This window comes from Oratosquilla oratoria, chromosome 37, assembly GCF_046742065.1.
Source record: "Oratosquilla oratoria isolate Oo_2021 chromosome 37, ASM4674206v1, whole genome shotgun sequence".
Classification (NCBI taxonomy): domain Eukaryota; kingdom Metazoa; phylum Arthropoda; class Malacostraca; order Stomatopoda; family Squillidae; genus Oratosquilla; species Oratosquilla oratoria.
Window position 1 is genome coordinate 36,395,591 of NC_134813.1, and position 19,124 is coordinate 36,414,714.

The 19,124-nt window shown below is 40.3% G+C and overlaps 1 protein-coding gene and 1 pseudogene across 1 annotated transcript in view; one reads left to right on the top strand and one right to left on the bottom strand.

Annotated features, from left to right (window-relative positions):
• Window positions 1-19,124, top strand: part of LOC143019655 (adenylate cyclase type 3-like) — a 708,772-nt gene that overhangs the window by 317,523 nt on the left and 372,125 nt on the right. The window contains exon 3 of the mRNA XM_076175551.1: window positions 10,437-10,586. Coding sequence (XP_076031666.1) covers window positions 10,437-10,586 — 150 coding nt within the window. The remainder of the gene's footprint in view (window positions 1-10,436; window positions 10,587-19,124) is intronic.
• LOC143019657 (uncharacterized) lies at window positions 798-1,707 on the bottom strand (annotated as a pseudogene).

The following is a 19,124-nucleotide window of genomic DNA, read 5'->3' on the forward strand; positions in this document are numbered from 1 at the left end:
AGCAACACCAAAACTGAATAACAAAAAGAAATTGCAAAGTGTTAAAAAGTGTCCACTGAAAAAGGGGGGGGGGGCAAAAAGCAATAGAAGACAAACCCAACAAAATGACAATTAACTCAACAGCAGCGAACCAATCGTTCAATCCGATGGGACCTGTCCCAGAGAACATCGGTATAATATATAATTGAATCCTTTTGCTTACTATGTATAACCCTGAGGACGAACCCCGGACAGGGTTCGAAACGTCGGTAATAAATTCTGTTACTCTGAGTCCAGTGTTTCGAAATTTTCCGATAACATAGCTCCTGGACTCCAGCTCTTTACGAACGTACACATACATATATACATACATACATATGACTTTCACCCGTATGCAGACTCCTGCGAAGCTGGTGATACCCGACAGACACCGACAGACTCCGAAGAACCTTGAAAGAATCCCCAGCTCCTCTCGTAGTGCACACACACACACACACACACACACACACACACACACACACACACACACACACACACACACACACACACACACACACACACACACACACACACACACAGAGCCACATGTAATATTTGTGTGTAATAACAGAAATAGACGCGTAGGTGCCGCTTTGGTATGCGATCTGAGCGGTTGTGTGATCTCAGTGAGTTTAGATTTTACTTTGGTATGTGATCTGAGCGGTTGTGTTAGCCCAGTGAGTTTAGATTTTACTTTCGCAAACAGAAATAATCAAGATGAGATTGAAAGGTATTTGCAGGTACGCCTCTCAATTTTTTTAGTATTCGAATTTTGGAATCTAACCATGACCTTTCGATTGCCTGAGTATGGGCTCCAGTAGCTGGGTCTACATAATTTACTTGGTGATTAACTGTCTGGTGATTGTAATTAAAGTTAATTAAGTTTGAGTATGAAGGCCATTCATCTGAATGAATGACTGAATTTTCTTCTACTTCTCTCAGAATTATGGGTATAAACGTATGTTTATCTCTTTTCTGTACATAAAAATATCTGCAGTCATCCCCTTTCTTCAATCCAAATACCCATGGCCCGTCAATGCGTCTTCCATGGTTTTGGTTGTTTTCCACATCGGCTTCACTGTCAATTGAATCTGGTGCATGATCTCCCTGCAGCATTCGTCCTCTGTTATATTTCCGACGTCCAGCAAATCTTGCTTCATCTATTTGAACTGGCTCTTCTGCAGTGCCAACCAGTTTTCCGCGATTTGTTACGGAAATTATTTGTGAGCATATTTCACGACATAAATTGAACCAATCACAGATAGCTTCAGTTCCTCGACCAGTCAGTGTGTGGACACTATCATATGGTAAATCCTGAATGAAATAAAATATCAACTCTAAAATCTGACAGAGCGTTAGTTTGCAATTTACTCTATCATTTAAATCAGTGAAATGGAAAAATTTGTTTCCACAGCGAATAGAGCGATAAGTTTGGCATCTTGCATTCTTGCAACGGAGAGCTGGTGTGAATTCACCTTTTCTATTTCTTCTTTGGACATCCTTCATTTCTCCACCACAGCGATGACAAGGAGCGACATTTTCTTCTTCAGCTAGTAGACCATGTCTTCTCAAAAAAGCAACTGCTTTAATTTCATCAGCAATTTCTTGATAAAATTCCGTAGCTAACATCTTGATGGGTTCCGCTTCTCAGAACTATATTGGAAAGGAACTAAATTCCATGAGAATATCTCTTGCTTATATACGAATTTCGAGTCTAATTAGGAGAGCTTTAAATGCTTATATACGAATTTCGAGTCTACTTAGGAAAGCTTTAAATGGTTTAAATGGAGATCAAAATAGATTAAGATCTCCTGGATTTTCAGACTGGCTTAGATTAAGATCCCAAATAGATTAAGATTAAGCGAGATCACGTTAAGCAGTCAGATCGCATACCAAAGTAGTTTTATGATGCTCAGATCGCATACCAAAGCGGCACCGACGCGTAAATATATATATATATATTTTTTGTACAGACAGGAATTTAGTTTTCTTTTACTCCTCTTTCTCTTCTGGTTCTTCCTTGACTTCCTTTTTCTCTCAACCTTGATATTCGTCCTTCTCTCTCGCCCCCCCCTCTCTCTCTCTCTCTCTCTCTCTCTCTCTCTCTCTCTCTCTCTCTCTCTCTCTCTCTCTCACTCTCTCTGTCTTTCTCTCATGTCCTCATATCTTTCCTTGGTGCATTCCTCCTGTCATTTTTCCCCTCCCACTTCTTTATTTTTCCTCTGTTGCCTCCTTCCAGCCGCTTCAAATTCTTGTAGTTTGCTTCCTGCAATTTTTAAAGTATTGTGTCTTCTCTGTGTCTTTTCTTTCCCTTTCTTCTGTATCTTCCAGTCCTCGACAGAGAGAGAGAGAGAGGAAGAGAGAAAGGGAGGGAGGGAGAGGGGGCAGTGGGACAAATTAGTCTATTGCAAGAACAACGCATCGGAAGTTGGGAAAAATAAAAAACTAGAAAAATGTATATATAGAAAAATGGAAAATGGACAAGAAAAAATATAGATGGGGAGAGGAAGCGATGGCGGGGAAGAAGAAGAGGAAGAAGAAGAAGAAGCAGAAGAAGAAGAAGAAGAGGAAGAAGAAGAAGAAGAAGAAATGGGGAAGATGGCGGGGAGCTGGACCTACGACAGGTGTTTTGAGGTTCGGTCGATAGTTGCCGGCGGCGAGGCCATGGGGGGGTTGGGGGGTGGAAGTGTCATTAGGCGTGAGATTGCCCGTAATCATAAAAGAACAGGGTCGTTGTTAGTGAATTAGCCTCTTTGACCTGGGAACTCCTCTCTCTCTCTCTCTCTCTCTCTCTCTCTCTCTCTCTCTCTCTCTCTCTCTCTCTCTCTCTCTCTCTCTCTCTCTCTCTCTCTCTCCGTTCTCTCTCTCTTTCTCTTTCTCTCTCTCTCGACTTTGATGTGGCTGACTTCCAATGAATTATTTTGTTCTCTGTTTATTTGTTTACTTGCTTGTTTTTGATTGATTTTCTTATCTATATCATTATTGATATTAGTATTTATTTCGTGTATTTATTTTTCTATATTCGATTCTATTAATTTATCTGTTTTCTTTTTATTTTTCATTCATTTTTTCATTTTGCTTATATGTATTTTGTCTTTTTATTATTTGACTTATTAATTCATGTTATTTTCGGTCGCTCTGCTGAATAGAATCACCTGGAATAAATCACAACAAAGTTTGGGATGAGCATCATCGTCGGGTGGGAGATCTTTATCTAAATAAAATCATCTGGCGGCACTGTGAAAAACATAAGAACTGTCCTCACTGTTGATGGATCGAAGACACAAATTAAATCTCTTCGAGAACTCACGAATGATCCCATCATCGAATAAATAGATAAATAAATAAATAAGACAAAATAGAAACAAATAAAATAGAATAAAATAAAATAAAATAATAGATATAAGGTAGAATGAAGTAAATATAAACATCTCGTTATGATATTATGAACATATCTATGAAACCAACCGCTTTGATCTCGCAGAGGCAGGGAAGAAACGTCGTATGTAAAATGTGAACGAGATGAATAGTTTTAGAAGATGATATTAATGTATTCGTGAAAAGAACGAATAAATGATAAAAAATATCTATTATGGATTATTGACACCAAGAACAAAGAACAGAGACGGCGACAACGACGACGACGACATGACATCAGCCCAACCGCTCCAAGTTGGAGCTACAAACCAAATAGTGTTAGTGGTCACTGAATGGTTAGTTTTTTTTTTTTTTCAATGTTGAAGTCATCTGCATAAAGGAACAGAATTTTATAGATGTTTGTGTGTGTGTGTGTGTGTGTATAATGGATAGACACGCACGCACACACAAACACACAAACACACACACACACACAAACACACACATATATATATATATATATATATATACACACACACATCTGTGCACTCCTTAGCTTTGTCTCCATCGCCTTCGTCAGTTTTCAAGTTTTACATCCGTAAAGTATTACTGACAGTATACACTGATTGTAAACTTTGCGTTTCAAACATAAAGGTGGATAGCCTCACGTGATCTTATACTTACCAAACATTTTCAAACTAATTGTAGTACGCATTTTTATTTCATTATCATGATCTTTAGTCACTTTCATCATGTGGCCTAAATAATTATACTCTTCAACTTCTTCAAGACTCTCACCATCGATTATAATCTCTTTACTTTGAACTTTCGTGGTGGACATTACTTTGGTTTTACTCTTGTTCAATTTTAAACTTTGATATTTTCCTTCTTCAGATCACTCAGAATATTTTGCAAGTCCTCTGCTCTTTCTGAAATAAGAATATCATCCGCATATTCGCCATCAATCTTCCAACCTTTCTCTTCCCATCTTGACCTTCTGAAGATCTCTTCCAAGCAAGCTGTAAATAACTTGGGTGAAATCGTATCGCCTTGCCGTATTCCTTTCTCGTTCTTGATCTTTTCTGTATCTTTATGTAGTCGAATTACTGCTGTGCCTTTCGCATAAACCTTTTCTAGGACTCTTATAACATGTTTGCTACCTGCTTGCGTAGCGAATTTAGTATTGCTATTTGTTCTACAGAGTCAAAGGCATTCTCGTAATCTACAAAAGCTAAACAAAAGATACATTGTAGTCTGTCGTTTTCTCGATTAATTGATTCATCGCTTGGAAATGGTCTAGAGTCGAATATCCGCTTCTAAAACCAGCCTGTTCTCTTGGTTTCTATCTAAAACTTGACTTAGTCTATTTGTAAGGATCTTAGAGAATATTTTATATACGTTTGATAAGCTAATCAGTCGGTAGTTTGTAAGGTCTTTCTGATCTCCTCCTTTATGAAGCAAATTAATTATAGTATTGCACCATGAATCAGGAAAGTCTTCTCGACGTAAACACTGGGTGTATAACTGAGCTGATTTAATATGGACTTCCTTCCCTGCATCTTTCGAAAGATCCATCGACATACTATCTTCCCCAGGTGCTTTTCCTCGTTTCATATTTCTAAGAGCAAAATCTTCTTCCTTTATAGTTTCAGGTACACTATTAAATTCTTCAGATGACTTTACTGACTCAACTACGGTCTTTGAAGAGTACAATTTTTACTAAACTTATTCTACTCTTTTTACCATTCTACTTCTGCATTTAATGGTCTCTCCGTTTTTATTATTCAAAAATATTATTTGCTGCCTCCTTAAAGTCAGTCTACGCTTGGCCCCTTTCATATTTTTACTTTCTGAATAGTTTCCTCTATCTCATCCATGTTTTTCTTTTCTCTGATCTCTGCCTTTTGTAGCTTGCTTAGTTCTACTCTTTCTATTTTGTCTCTCCTGCTTTTCATTTGCATAGTCCGTCTTTTTTTAATTAAGTTGTTTGTAGTATTGCAGTTTTTTTCTCTAATGTTTTATGAACTTCCTACTTTCTCTGCCGATTCCCTTATGATATTCACTAAATTGAAATTCATACCTTCGACGGTGTCCTTGTTATTTCTTGGAGCTTCGAATCCATTTTTGATTTCCAACTGAAATTCCTTCTTGTTATCCTTAACTTTCGCAAGACTTATTTTCTTTCTCAAAAATAGTTTATTTCTTTCTGCTCTGAAATTGAATTTAGCTGTGCAACCTATCATTCTATGGTCACTGGCTATATTTACTTTATTTATGACCGTAATATTACTAACACACTTGCTTTCATCTCTTAATATGAAGTCTGTTTCGTTCTTTGATGTTACATTTGAGCTTCTCCAGGTCCATTTACAACCTACACGCTTTTGGAAGGAAGTGTTCATTACTCTCATGTTGTAGGTCTGCAAAATTGACTAACATCTCGCCTCTGTCATTTCTCTCACCTATTCCAAAATTCCCAGTGCACGACTCCTCTCCCATCTTCTTCCCCATTTTAGCATTAAAGTCGACCATTATCAACGTGTATTTACTTATTTCTTGATACATTATCTGACTTAAATCATCATAGGGCTCAATTTCATCATCTGAACTTTGTGAGGTTGGTACATAAACTCGAGTTATTTTTAGAGTGTATCTTTTATACAGCTTTATCACAATCCAAACTACCCTATCTGATATATTGAACTTCACTACTTTAACAGAAACTTCTCGTTTTATAAAAAATCCTACTCCACTAGATATTTCTTTTTCCTTAACTTCTATAGTAGAACAGATGGTGACTATCTTGTAACTTTATGAGCTTTTCTTCCGCTCTTTGGACTTCGCTCAGTCCCACAATGTCCCACTTGATGTTTTCTAGTTTTTCCATTAAACTCTCTACCCTGTGGTCTTCTGAGAGGGTTTTCACATTGTAAGTATAGATATTAATTTTATTCATTCTATTTAATGTCCAAAAATTAGATCTGCTTGGACAGTACTTACTCACATTCTGTGGCACAGTGCCCGTAAGCGCACAAGGCAATGCGGTTGGACCTTTAGGAGACGATGATTCAACAGGAACGCCCGGTTTTATTTTGGCTGTAATTTCACCTCCCTGCCAACTGGTCTCTGGTGAGATATTTCTTTGGAATCACTTTATTCATTATATTCGGTGAACCCCTATATCTATAGGGTGCCCAGTGGTCCACGCCGTCTTTATAAAAGTACCCCATATATGTATGGGGAATTTCCCTGTTCGCCATCAGGGACGTGCCGGCTAGCAGTCGGTCCTGTGACTTTGTGTGTGAGCTGCTCTTTGTCTCATCTTTTAAACAAAACCTATTCAGTCTGGGTAACCCTGCAGATATTTTCATTTCTATTGACTTGGTCTTTGCAGTCATTAAGATTCTCAAGCCTATTCACCACGTCAAGGTACCAACTCTCGGATTGGTGTGTGTGTGTGTGTGTGTGTGTGTGTGTTCCCCATTATCATAGTGACGAAGTAATTAATTGAATTTTTGGAATTTTATTGGTTTTTCGATGCGTGGCTAGGAACAAGTTCCGCGTATTCTTTTGTGCCCCCTGAGAGACACACACACTCTCACTCTCTCTCTCTCTCTCTCTCTCTCTCTCTCTCTCTCTCTCTCTCTCTCTTTCTCTTTCTTTCTGTCTGTCTCTTTGAATAAATAAATGAATATACAAAAATGTGTCTCAAGACTGAAATGTCAGCAGGAGCCTCGCCGGAGTCAAAGTCGTTTCAGTTTAAAAACTGAATGTTTCATTTCAGATGTTTTCATGATGTAACAATGGTACAAGGTCGCTGGTAGTGCAGTCAAAAACGTGATGGTTTCGTGTCTTTCTAGTCATAGGTTCGAGCCCCGCACTACATTTCTTCGATTCCCACCAATGACTCTTACCTTATTTAACAGTCCCTAAAAATCACAGGGCGAAGGTGATGGCTTCGGCCGCAGGCACGTGCCTCCTGGCCAAGTACTTCATCTCCTTCGTGTAGCATATATATAATTCACACGGGAACACGTGTACATACGGGCATACACACACGTACACACACACACACACACACACACACACACACACACACACACACACACACACACACACACACACACGACTCGATGGCGCGGTTGGTAGAGTTCCCGGGTACCACTACAGAGGTCCGGGTTTGAATCCCGCCCAGGGCTGGAATAATTTTAGTATCGTTGCGCTGCGAGTCATTACTCCAGCTCTCGTTGGCGGGGATTTGGGTGTGTGAGTGTGCGTGTAAGGTTCCTGCATTATCCATAGAACGGTCATACATGAACTATGAGCTCTCTTCCGAAAGGGAAATAGCTGTCGATCACGAGTCCAACACGTGATCCAAGACCATGGTAAATCACAAATAGCGTTTAAAGCAGTTAACTCCTCAAACACTCACTGTCCCCTTTGAACAATAGGATGTGTGTGTACGTATATATATATATATGTATGTGTGCGTGTATGTTTATTATTTATAAACCTTTTCTAGCTCCTCTTCACCTCCCTGCCTTTGTATATTACTCATGTTTCTCTTCTTTATGTACCCTGAAGATGTCTGAATAGATGAAAACGCTCGGTCCACAGTTTATTATTTTCCGCACTATATGTATATATATATATATATATATATATATATATATATATATATATATATATATATATATATATAATATATGCACGTTGGTTTCAAGTTTCAAAACATCTAAACTAAGCCGTAGGAAGGAATTCTGAATATTCTTCAGCGTCCAACGAGACTTTTCATTTTTCATTTTCCGTCCGGCAGCCCCCGGATCTGCCAATCTCCGTCCACCTGTCCTCCTCCCCTTTGTGCCTCGTGTGTGCTGCATTGCAGTGTTTCCAACGCGGAGGTCCCCCATTTTCGGGGCCTCCGTGAGCGCCGTCTCTGGCCTCTTTTTTGAAATTCGTGCACATTATCATGGCTGTTTGTCACATCTTCAACCCTGAGCTTTGGGGGAAAGGATTGGCAGTGTGGGTTGGTCACATAGGCTAATGCGGTTGTGTGTGTGTGTGTGTGTGTGTGTGTGTGTGTGTGTACGCGCGTGCGTGAATAAGTATACGTACATGTTTATGTATATATACCGTACATACGGAGATGGTAGAAGATACCCTTTTGATACTTAGGGGACGTATTTCCATTACTATCTATATATGATATATATACACACACACACAGACATATTATATATATATATATATATATATATATATGTATATATATACACATATGTATATATATACACATATATATATGTATATATATACATATATATATATATATGTATATAATATATAATTAGATTCACTTTGATCTGGTTCTCATCAATTTGGTGGTTGATTAATTACTTATTAGAGAATAAAAAGTAATTGTATCTAGCGTAAAGGTTATGACTCTTGTAAAATGCAGCACACGGCAATAACCCTTAAAGGTGCAGAAGTCCCTTTGAAGCCGAATGGAAACGCCAGGCTCTGAGGACTGAACATGGAATGTTAACGATCTCTATCACTCACGTTGTTCTCCAAATCTCCTGATTTGACACATACAATTTTGGATGATGGTGTTATTATTATTATTATTATTATCATTATTATTATTATTATTATTATTATTATTATCATTATTATTATTATTATTATTATTATTATTATTATTATTTACTAGCAGAACCCGTTTGAATTATCGTCAAGGAACCTATGAATAAACTTCAATAGACAGTTGAATTGTCATCACGGAACCCATAGAGGAGTGTGACGAACACTGTTAAGAATATATTTATTTACTCATTTAATTATTTATCTATTTAACAGTACTTATTTATCTATTATTTGTTTGTTTATCAATTTATTGATCTATTAATCAATTTATTAACTTATTTGTTTATTGATTTATTTATCTGTTTGTATATTTATTTATTAATTTATTTATCTGTTTATTTATCTCTACTTATTTTCGTGAGGTTCTGTCAGGACCTCAGAAAGCAACGCGACATGACGTCACACGTTACCCGTTGGAAGCGCGGAATGCGCAGCGGACTCTTGAGTCATCTCTCTTTCTCTTTCTCGTTAGGTCAAGCATAAAGGCAATAAAAAAAATTGAATCGTGTATGTCATGTCACAATAAACTTTTGTAGACGTTTGGTTATCTTCATGTAACCTATGATTAAGCTTGTATAAACGTTTGAATACTGTTTATTTATTTATTTATCTACTTATTTTCGTGAGGTTCTGTTAGGAGTTCAGAAAGCAACGCGACATGACGTCACACGTTACCCGTTGAAAGCGCGGAGTGCGCAGTGGACTCTCGAGTCGTTTCTCTCTCTTTCTCGTTAGGTCAATCATAAAGACAGTAGAATATTTTTGAATCGTGTATGTCATGTCACAATAAACTTTTATAGACTTTGATTATCTTCATGTAACCTATGATTAAACCTGTATAGACGTTTGAATACTGCTAAATAAAAACTAAACTATAACAATGGGTTCTATTCCTGCGTGACACACATAGGTACAAGCATATTAATATATAGATAATTATTATTTATTATTTATTATTATTATTATTTATTTTAGCATTATTATTATTTGGTATTATTATTTGTTTTATTATTATTATTATTGTTATTATTATTATTATTATTGTTATTATTATTATTATTATTATTATTATTATTATTTGCATTTGCAGCCCCCCATCTTTTATAAGGGAGAAGGGCCTTTTAGTATATGTATGTGTGTAGGACCGGCCCAAGCCATCATGGGGCCCTAAGCTGGATTCATTTGGGGGGCCCCTGATTGCTACCCCACCACCGGTGCTTAACTATTAATTGTGCTCGATCATTTCCTGTAAGAACCTTTATTTCCAATTTCAATTAATCTAATATTTTCCAAGCGCTCTTGGGAACCCAAAGCAGCCGCTTAATTCGCTGTATGTACGTTTGTATGAATCTATTCACTTATTTATTTAATTTATATATTTATTTGTTAATTCTTTTTTCTTTCTCTTGGTTCAGGTGTGCGCCAACCTGGTGCTCGTCGTAGGGAGCACATTGCTCGGCCTCCTCAGCTACTTCTTCGCCGACAAGAAGCACCGCCGAGCCTTCCTCGAGACCCGGCAGTCCCTCGAGGTCAAGATGGTCATCGAGGAGCAGAGTCGGGAGCAGGTGAGAACGTCTGGTGTTTATGCACAGGGGGTCTCCCTGTTTTTTAGCGTGTATCACTATTGGGCTCATTCTCGGAGTAGTGCATACATACATATATATATATATATATATATATATGTATATATTATCAACCACAATTCACTTTAATTCTAAGCCATCAACATTGAGAAACTCTAGGAGGCATACATGCAGGAATTGAATATATATATATATATATACATATATATATGCCGCATAAGAATATATGTGTATATATATATATATATATATATATATATATATATATATATATATATATATATATATAATATATATATATATATTGGAAATAGATTACTTAACGTAATGTACATCTTATGACCTTAGACATCCCGTGAATCCGACCTTACACTTGAATTCTCCAGATAGAGTAACACAATGCATACAGTTACTGCAGTGGATAGCGTCATGGGCTGCCACGCTGCGGAGCTGAGTTCACGCCCTGGTCACGTCGTGGAAGCTTCACTGATACTACACGTTGTTACTGTCCCTTTGAGCAAGGACATGGGTCGATTGTTCGCTATTGTCCACATAGCAGACAGGTTCACCAAATATCATTTCGCTGCCGAGACTCGAACACTGGACTCGATGAATACGAATCAAGAACGTGACCCGCTTAGCCACTGTGGCGCTTTGCGTGTCTACACAATCTGTACATATCCTCACAATTTCGCTCTTCATGGTCCGAATATATTGAAATTGAAATTAGAATTAGAATAGAGATATCTGATTTTAGTTAACTATCCATAGGTTTTGTTTGTATGTGGTTTGCATGTTTACACACACACAAACACACACACATTTAAGAACAGACTAGATGTTGCGAGATACAAAGACGGGAAACTACGAGCAAGGCTCCCCTTCCCGTAGAATACAGCTAGGAAAACACACACACAAACACACACACACACACACACACACACACACACACACACACACACACACACACACACACACACACACACACACACATATATCTATATATATATATATATATATATATATATATATAGTGTGTGTGTGTGTATGTGTGAGTCTGTATGTGTGTCTGTGTTTGGATTTATGAATCTCTGATGCATATTCAGACGAAGGAAAACGAATTAAAGCGACGTGGCTGGCTGGCCGTCAAGTCGTTGGCACTTGGCAGCCTGGCTGTATTTGCTCAGAGTCGTCGAAAGGGTTGAGGCGACGACAGCGTTCCAGCCATTACCCATAATTATGTTCCAAGTTTAAGCGCGCACACACGCACACACACGGCGCAAATATCCTCCGTTCATTGGTGTTAAAGGGGAGAGCAGATTGTATGACGACAATGAATTGTTTGTGGAGATGTGTTTGTGGGTGAGGAGACACACATACACACACACACACACACACACACACACACACACACACACACACACACACACATATATATATATATATATATGTATATATATATATATATATATATATATATGTATATATACATATATTACATATACCGACGGTTTTCCCCCTTACAAGAAAGGTAGCCAAAGTTATACCTTTAACCTTGGGTATTTCCCATGTAAGGGGGAAAAAGCCGTTGGAATGTGTGTGTGTGCGTGCGTGTGTGTGTGTGTGTGTGTGTGTATGTGTGTGTGTGTTTTAATGTGCGTCACTAGCGGTGTTAACGTGTACGTGCCAACACACACATGTTTAAGTGTGTTTGGCTGCAAGTCCGTCTTTTGAACGCTGTTTTATGTTATTTTTATCTTTATTTAAAGAAATTTCGCGTTTTCATTTTTCTCCATTTTGAGTCTCGCAGACTCGGCTAAACAAGTGTTTATAATTTTGTTAATCTAGTTCAAGTTTCGTCCAAATTTTGACTTAACTTTTGCAACTGTGTGTTATTAAGTAATTGGGGATTTAATTATAGTTTCGTTTATTCTTTATTCGCTTATTGTTATTTTTATTTAGTTATATGTCTTTAAATTTTGTTGTTATTATTACCAAATTTGTTCTTTATTTATTTGTTTTTGAGTTATTCATCTATATAATTTATATTCATTTTATTATTTGTTTTATTGGGAAGGAAATATATCTGAATAAAGATAAATCATTCTGAAGCTGAAATACACCATGATGGCTGCCATCTGATACGGTAGTGATAATGACACTAAAAGATAGTGACACTAAAATTAGAGGTGAAGTCAGGTCAATGTACAAGAAGTGACCTCACGCTGGTGGCACTGCATCTCGAACAAAGCCCGTGGGAATGATATTCCACTAAAAAAAAAAAAAAAAAAAAAAAAAAAAAAAAAAAAAAAAAAAAAAAAAAAAAAAAAAAAAAAAAAAAAAAAAAAAACAGCCCCCACCCCCCCAACTTGATAAAACTTCCAAATATGGATTGGTTGGTGAGCAAACATAACTTCCATTCCGATGAATGCCTTTCCTTGGGGGTGTTGGTGGGGTGGGGGGCGACGACCACAACCCCCCCCCCTCTCTCTTTCTATCTCTCTATCGCTCTCTCTTTCTCCACGGAACTATTTGTTTAATTGTTATTTGTTTGTTTCCTGTTTTTCACTCTTGACGACTTTCTTCCCCAGTCTCACCTCCCTCCCCTTTCTTTGGGTCCTTCTTTGTTCTCCTCCTCGTCTCCCTTTCTTACTTGGCCTCCTCCAACACCACCACCACCACCAACACCACCACCACCACTTTAGTGGAGGGAGATCCACCACGGGAACCCAAGGGAGGAGATCGGCATCTTGCATCTCTGCCTGGAGAGTCTGCAAGTGGACCAAGGTGTGTGTGTGTGTGTGTGTGTGTGTGTGTGTGTGTGTGTGTGTGTATGTGTGTGTGTGTGTGCGCGCGCGAGTGAGAAGCCTCTCCCTCTCTCTCTCTCTCTCTCTCTCTCTCTCTCTCTCTCTCTCTCTCTCTCTCTCTCTCTCTCTCTCTCTCTCTCTCTCTCTCTCTCTCTCTCTCTCTCTCTCAACCATCCCCCTCCCATCCAGGTGACCTCGTGTCCTCTCACCCTCGCCCCCCTTTTCTGCTTCCTCCTCTTCTTATTCTTATTCGTCTTTCTTTGTTTTTTTCTCGATTTTTTCCTTTTTCTTTTATTTTTTCCTTCTTCTTCCTTCTTCCTCTTCCTCTTCCTCTTCTTCTTCCTCTTCTCTTCTTCCTCTTCTACTTCTACTTCTTCCTCTTCTTTTTTCTTCTTCTTTATCTTCTCTTATCATTTGTTTATTTTTCGCATTTTTCATTCGTTTTCTCTTTCTCTTTTCATTCTTTCCTTTCCTTCCCCGTTTTCTGTTCACTCCTGCTTGTCATTTGTTATTCCCTTTTTTTTCACTTTCTCTTCTTTTGTATATGGATGATGTTGTGATGCATGAGGTGGAATGGGTGGAGGAAATGGGGGGTGAGGTAGTATGTGTGAGCAAAATTTGACGCAGCCCGAAGGGATTTCTCCCCGTCTTCTCCTTTTATGCATGGGGTGACGGAGAGGGGGGTCGCCGATTTAATGAAGCGGCCTTGCTGTGAATGTGCTGTGTCTTGCGACACTGCTTCTGACCCAGGGCAGTGGACAAGGTGCAGGGATGACCCGTCATCCAGGAGGTGGTAAGATAAGAGGGAGGGTGGAGGGGTGTGGAGTGTATTCAGGGATGGAATGGGTGGGAATGGTTTTATGCCTTTTCCTTTTTGGCTACCTCCCTTGTGAGGGGGGAAAAGCCTTGGTATATGTATGTATGTATGTCTTCTTTTTCTCCTCTTTTATCTCTCGTCCCATTCCTTCACCTTTTCCAGCGTTTCTTGTCTCTTGTCTCTTATCTCCCTTTTCTCCTCCCTCGCCTCCTTCACCCTCTCTTCCTGTTTTCTCCCATTCTCTGATCGAACTGACATCAGCAGCTGTCTCCTGAGCTTCCTCCTCTTCTTCCGTCTCCTCCCTCTCCTCCTCTTTTTCTTCCACCTCCTCCTACTCTTCCTCCTCCCACCTCCTTCCCTCCACATCACTCCACTGTTTCCACTCCACTTGATTTCAAGTCCTGCTAATCCCTGCCACTCCATTCCGCTACGTCACACTCTTCTCACTCTCTCTCTTTGGCTCTCTCTCTCCTCTCTCTTTCGCTCCCTCTCTCTCCCTCCCCTCTCTCTCTTCCTCCCCTCTCTCTCTCCCTCCCCTCTCTCTCCCTCCCCTCTCTCTCACTCCCTCTCTCTCCCTCCCCCCTCTCTCTCACTCCCTCTCTCTCCCTCCCCCCCTCCTCTCTCTCTCTCTCTCTCTCTCTCTCTCTCTCTCTCTCTCTCTCTCTCTCTCTCTCTCTCTCTCTCTCTCTCTCTCTCTCTTTTTTCATTGATTGCCCAGAGGCGGTGACTGCCTGCATGACATTGTATCTGATGCGACAGGCTGAAACTAAACTAGTTAACTCACTAACTAACTAACATTTTGTCTTGTGCTCCAAGTTTTCCCATTTTGGTCGGTGGATCATTTCTTCAGGCGAGTCTTCCTCCTCCTCCTCCTCCTCTTCCTTCTTCTCCTCTACTTCCTTCTCGTCTTTCTCCTGTTTGACCTTGTCGTCTCTCTTCTTCTCTTAGACCATCTCCTCGTCCTCCTCCTCTTTCTCCTCGTCTTTCTTCTCTTCTTTGCCTTTCTTCTTCTCCCCCTCTCCTCGTCTTCCTTCTCCTCCTAGTCTTCCTCCACCTCCTCGTCTTCCTCCTCCTCCTCGTCTTCCTCCTCCTCCTCCTCCTCCTACTTGCCTTCCTCCGCCTCCTCCTACTTGTCCTCCTCCTCCTCCTCCTACTTGTTCTCCTCCTCCTCCTCTTACTTGTCCTCCTCCTCCTCCTTGTCTTAATCCTCCTTTTCGTCTTCCTCCTCATCCTCCTCGTCATACTCCTCATCTTCCTCGTCATCCTCCTCTTCGTCTTCTTCCTCGTCCTCGTTCTCCTCTTTTCTACCACCTCTTCGTCCTCGTCCGCCTTGTCCTTCTCGTCCTCCTCCTCCTCATCTTCCTCCTCGTCTTCGTCCTCCTCTTCGTCCTCTTCCTCCTCGCATTCCTCCCTCTCCCCCTCCTCCTTCTCCTCGGCCTCCTCTTCTTCCTCGCCCTCCTCCTTCTCTCCTCCTCTCCTCCTCCTCCCTCGTATATGCATCATCAAGCTTTCGCCCTTGAGCCCACAATACCTCCCTTCGTCGCACAGTCGCCACCACTTATACACTGACAAGTACGACAAAGGCCGCTGTCTTCCCGGGAAACCGTGGGCGGCGAGAACCCTCTGGGTCGTAGATTCCCGACGTGATTTACGAGTCCCTTACGACCTCGTAGATTTACGACGTAAACAGATGGGTCTGCTCGAGCACGTAGAAGTGGAGACAACTGTTCCGTCGGCGGAGATCCGTCAATGTCCTCCCCCCCCATGACCTTAGATGACCTTAGATGGGGGATAGGAGATGGGAGGAGAATTTCCCACGTATGGTGAAGACCTCGTTCACATAATATATTGCATAGATATTCCGCATAAAATACTCCTACCCATTTTCCACCCCCCACCCCCCGTCCCGCCCCCCTCCTTCCCGGCCCCTCTTCCTCCCTCTTCCTCCTTTTTCTCCCCCCTCCTTCTTCTCCCCCTCCCTCTACCCTTACCACCCCCCAGTCTCCCCCCCTCTACTCCCTCCTCGTCTCCCTTACCCTCGTTCTCCTTTTTCCCCTCGTCCTCATGTTTCAAAACCTCCTCCTCCTCCCCCTCCACACTCTCCTCCTCCTCCTCCTCCTCCTCCTCGTCGTCGTTCTCCTCCTTATACATTCCCCCTCTACCTTCGTTTGCTGCTTGTGGTTTCTCTTGGGGGGGTGGGGGGTTGGTTTCACAAGTCGAAGGGGAATGGAAGGGAGGGCATTGGGAGGTCGTTCAGGAGGAACGCCCACTCTGCTCAAAGCTCTCTCTCTCTCTCTCTCCCTCTCTCTCTCTCTCTCTCTCTCTCTCTCTCTCTCTCTCTCTCTCTCTCCTTCACTTTCTCTTTCCATCTTTCTCTCTTTTCCTCTCTCTATTTCTCTTTTCATCTCTCCCTCTCTCTCTCTTTCCCTTTCTTTCTCTTTCCATCTCTTTCTTTATCTTCCCCCCTCTCTCTCTCTATCTCTTTTCTCCCTTTCTCCCCTCTTCTCCCCCCCCCTCTCACCCCCTCCATCTCTCCCCCCGTCTCTCGTTTTCTTTCCGTTCTTTCTTGCTTAGATTTAACCTGGAAGACTGAGAGCCCGGGCCCCAGGGGAATCCATTACATGCCAACATTTTTTTTTTCTCCACTCTTGCGTGGCTTCTGGCGGAAAGCAATAATTCTCTTTAGTCGACCAATGGATCCTTCGCGTCTCGAGGCTCCCCCCCTCCTCTCCCCTTCCCACCCAGATCCGCCCCACATCCGCTCCGCGTCCTCTCGTGGACGTGGACGTTTTTGGTCCTTTTTGGCGGCTTCCTAAGAATAAATAAACAATAAATAGATAATAAATAAATAGGGGTTGCCATAGTAACATCAATATTTTAACCGTGTGATTAAAAATTATCCTCCCCCACACACTTTTCCAACAGTCTGGAAAAATTGTACGCACACCCATACACTCACTCAAACAAAACAAAACATTCCTTTCCCAAGACTTTCTCACTAAAGCTTTATAAAACAACACCATTGCATTGCAGTTGTGTGTGTGTGTATAAATGTGTATATATATATTTATATATAGGAACATATATATATATATACACATATATACATGGTAATGGTCTATGTATTCATAGCCAACCGAAGTTGTATCGAAAAGGGTTTACGTACTTACTGATTAACTTACTGATTAAATTCTAATGATGATAAGAATGATAATGATAGTATCTTAATGATAGACGTGAATATAGGAAGTATATAAAAATATCCAATAATAAAAAAAAATACAGACCTTAGATCATTTTACGGTCTTTTGCGACGATTGACAAAAGTTTCAAATATATTGCATTCAATTGCCTCGGCTAGAAGTTATTTAATTCGCGAAATACGCGGCTGGCAAAGTAATTTCTACCTATTTTCAAGTCAATTCTACGTCCTGACAGCTTAGGGGAACCATTATTTCGCGTTAACTTTTTTTCAGCGTGAAAATATTTTCAATGCCGAGTTTATCAAATCGCTTTGAAATCTTTCTCTACAGTTGTTCGTTTGTTTCCTCGAAGTCTTTCTCAATTTATTTTTGCTGTCAATCTCCGTCAATACTGACGGAGGGAGTGGGAGAGGGACGAGAGGTGCTCTTCCCGTCAGGAATTGGGCAGAAGTCCGAGCGTGGGCAAAGTGTCCGCACTTGTCTCCCTGCCCGAGAGGAAGCCGCCAAGAAGCTCTTGAGTTAAGATCTCCTGGAGGAAGACCCGAAAAGACACTAAGTGAAAGTGTGAGGACGACCCCAAAAAAAATGAAAAAATAAAAAAATAAATAAATAGATATAGATAAATATATATATATATACATATACATACATATATATATATATATATATATATATATATTTTTGCAGAAACCACCGGGAAAAAATATTTTATCACGTGTGTTTTGTGATTTCTTTGCATATATATATATATATATATATATATATATATATATATATATATATATGTATGTATGTATTACACACACACACACACAGGGAGAGATAAAGAGAGAGCGATCCTAGTTTCAGTCTCGCCCAGGGCCGAAGATTTCAGCATCTCTGCATTACGAGTCGGCCAACTTTGGTAGGCAAAGAGTTTTGTGTGTGTGTGATTCACCATGGTCTTTGATCACGTGTTGGAGTCGTGATCGACATTTTTTACCCTCTCGGAAGAGAACTGAAAGCTCGTGTATGACCGATCTATGGGGTAATGCTGTGATCTTACAAGCACACACTCACTTTATTTCGGACTTCGGCGCTTCCCGCTATTGGGAGGACAGTGGATGTCTGTCTTGTTATGGGAAGGGGAACATTCTCATAGATGGAAATGTGTATCGATCACGTGACTTGGGTAAGACTGTCACCGTTTAATAATAATAAATAATAATAATAATGATGATGATGATGTTTAACGTCACAAACTCCCACCTATCGGGAGGCTAGGACGGTGCCAGTTACAAACGACTTTGTAGTGTGGAATTTAATGAAAAATGACCTTGGTCCAACTTCGCCGGTGGCAGGGTTCGAACCGCCATCCCCTCGACCTTCGTCGCAAGTAACGACGCCCTAACCCGCTCGGCCAGCGAGCTTCCTTTATGATAATAATAATGATAATAATAATAATAATTAATGATAATAATAATAATAATAATAATGATAATAAATTAATGATAATAATAATTAATGATAATTATAATTATTAATGATAATGATTGATTATAACGATATTGATGATAATGGTGATGATAAGGGTGATAGTGATAATGATGATAATGATCGTTGCCACGAAATTTACTTAGTGGAAAACCCGCAGCCCCACAGCGGCAGGCAACGGTCCTGGGGCCCACCCATCGATCTCTCTGGGAAGAAACTT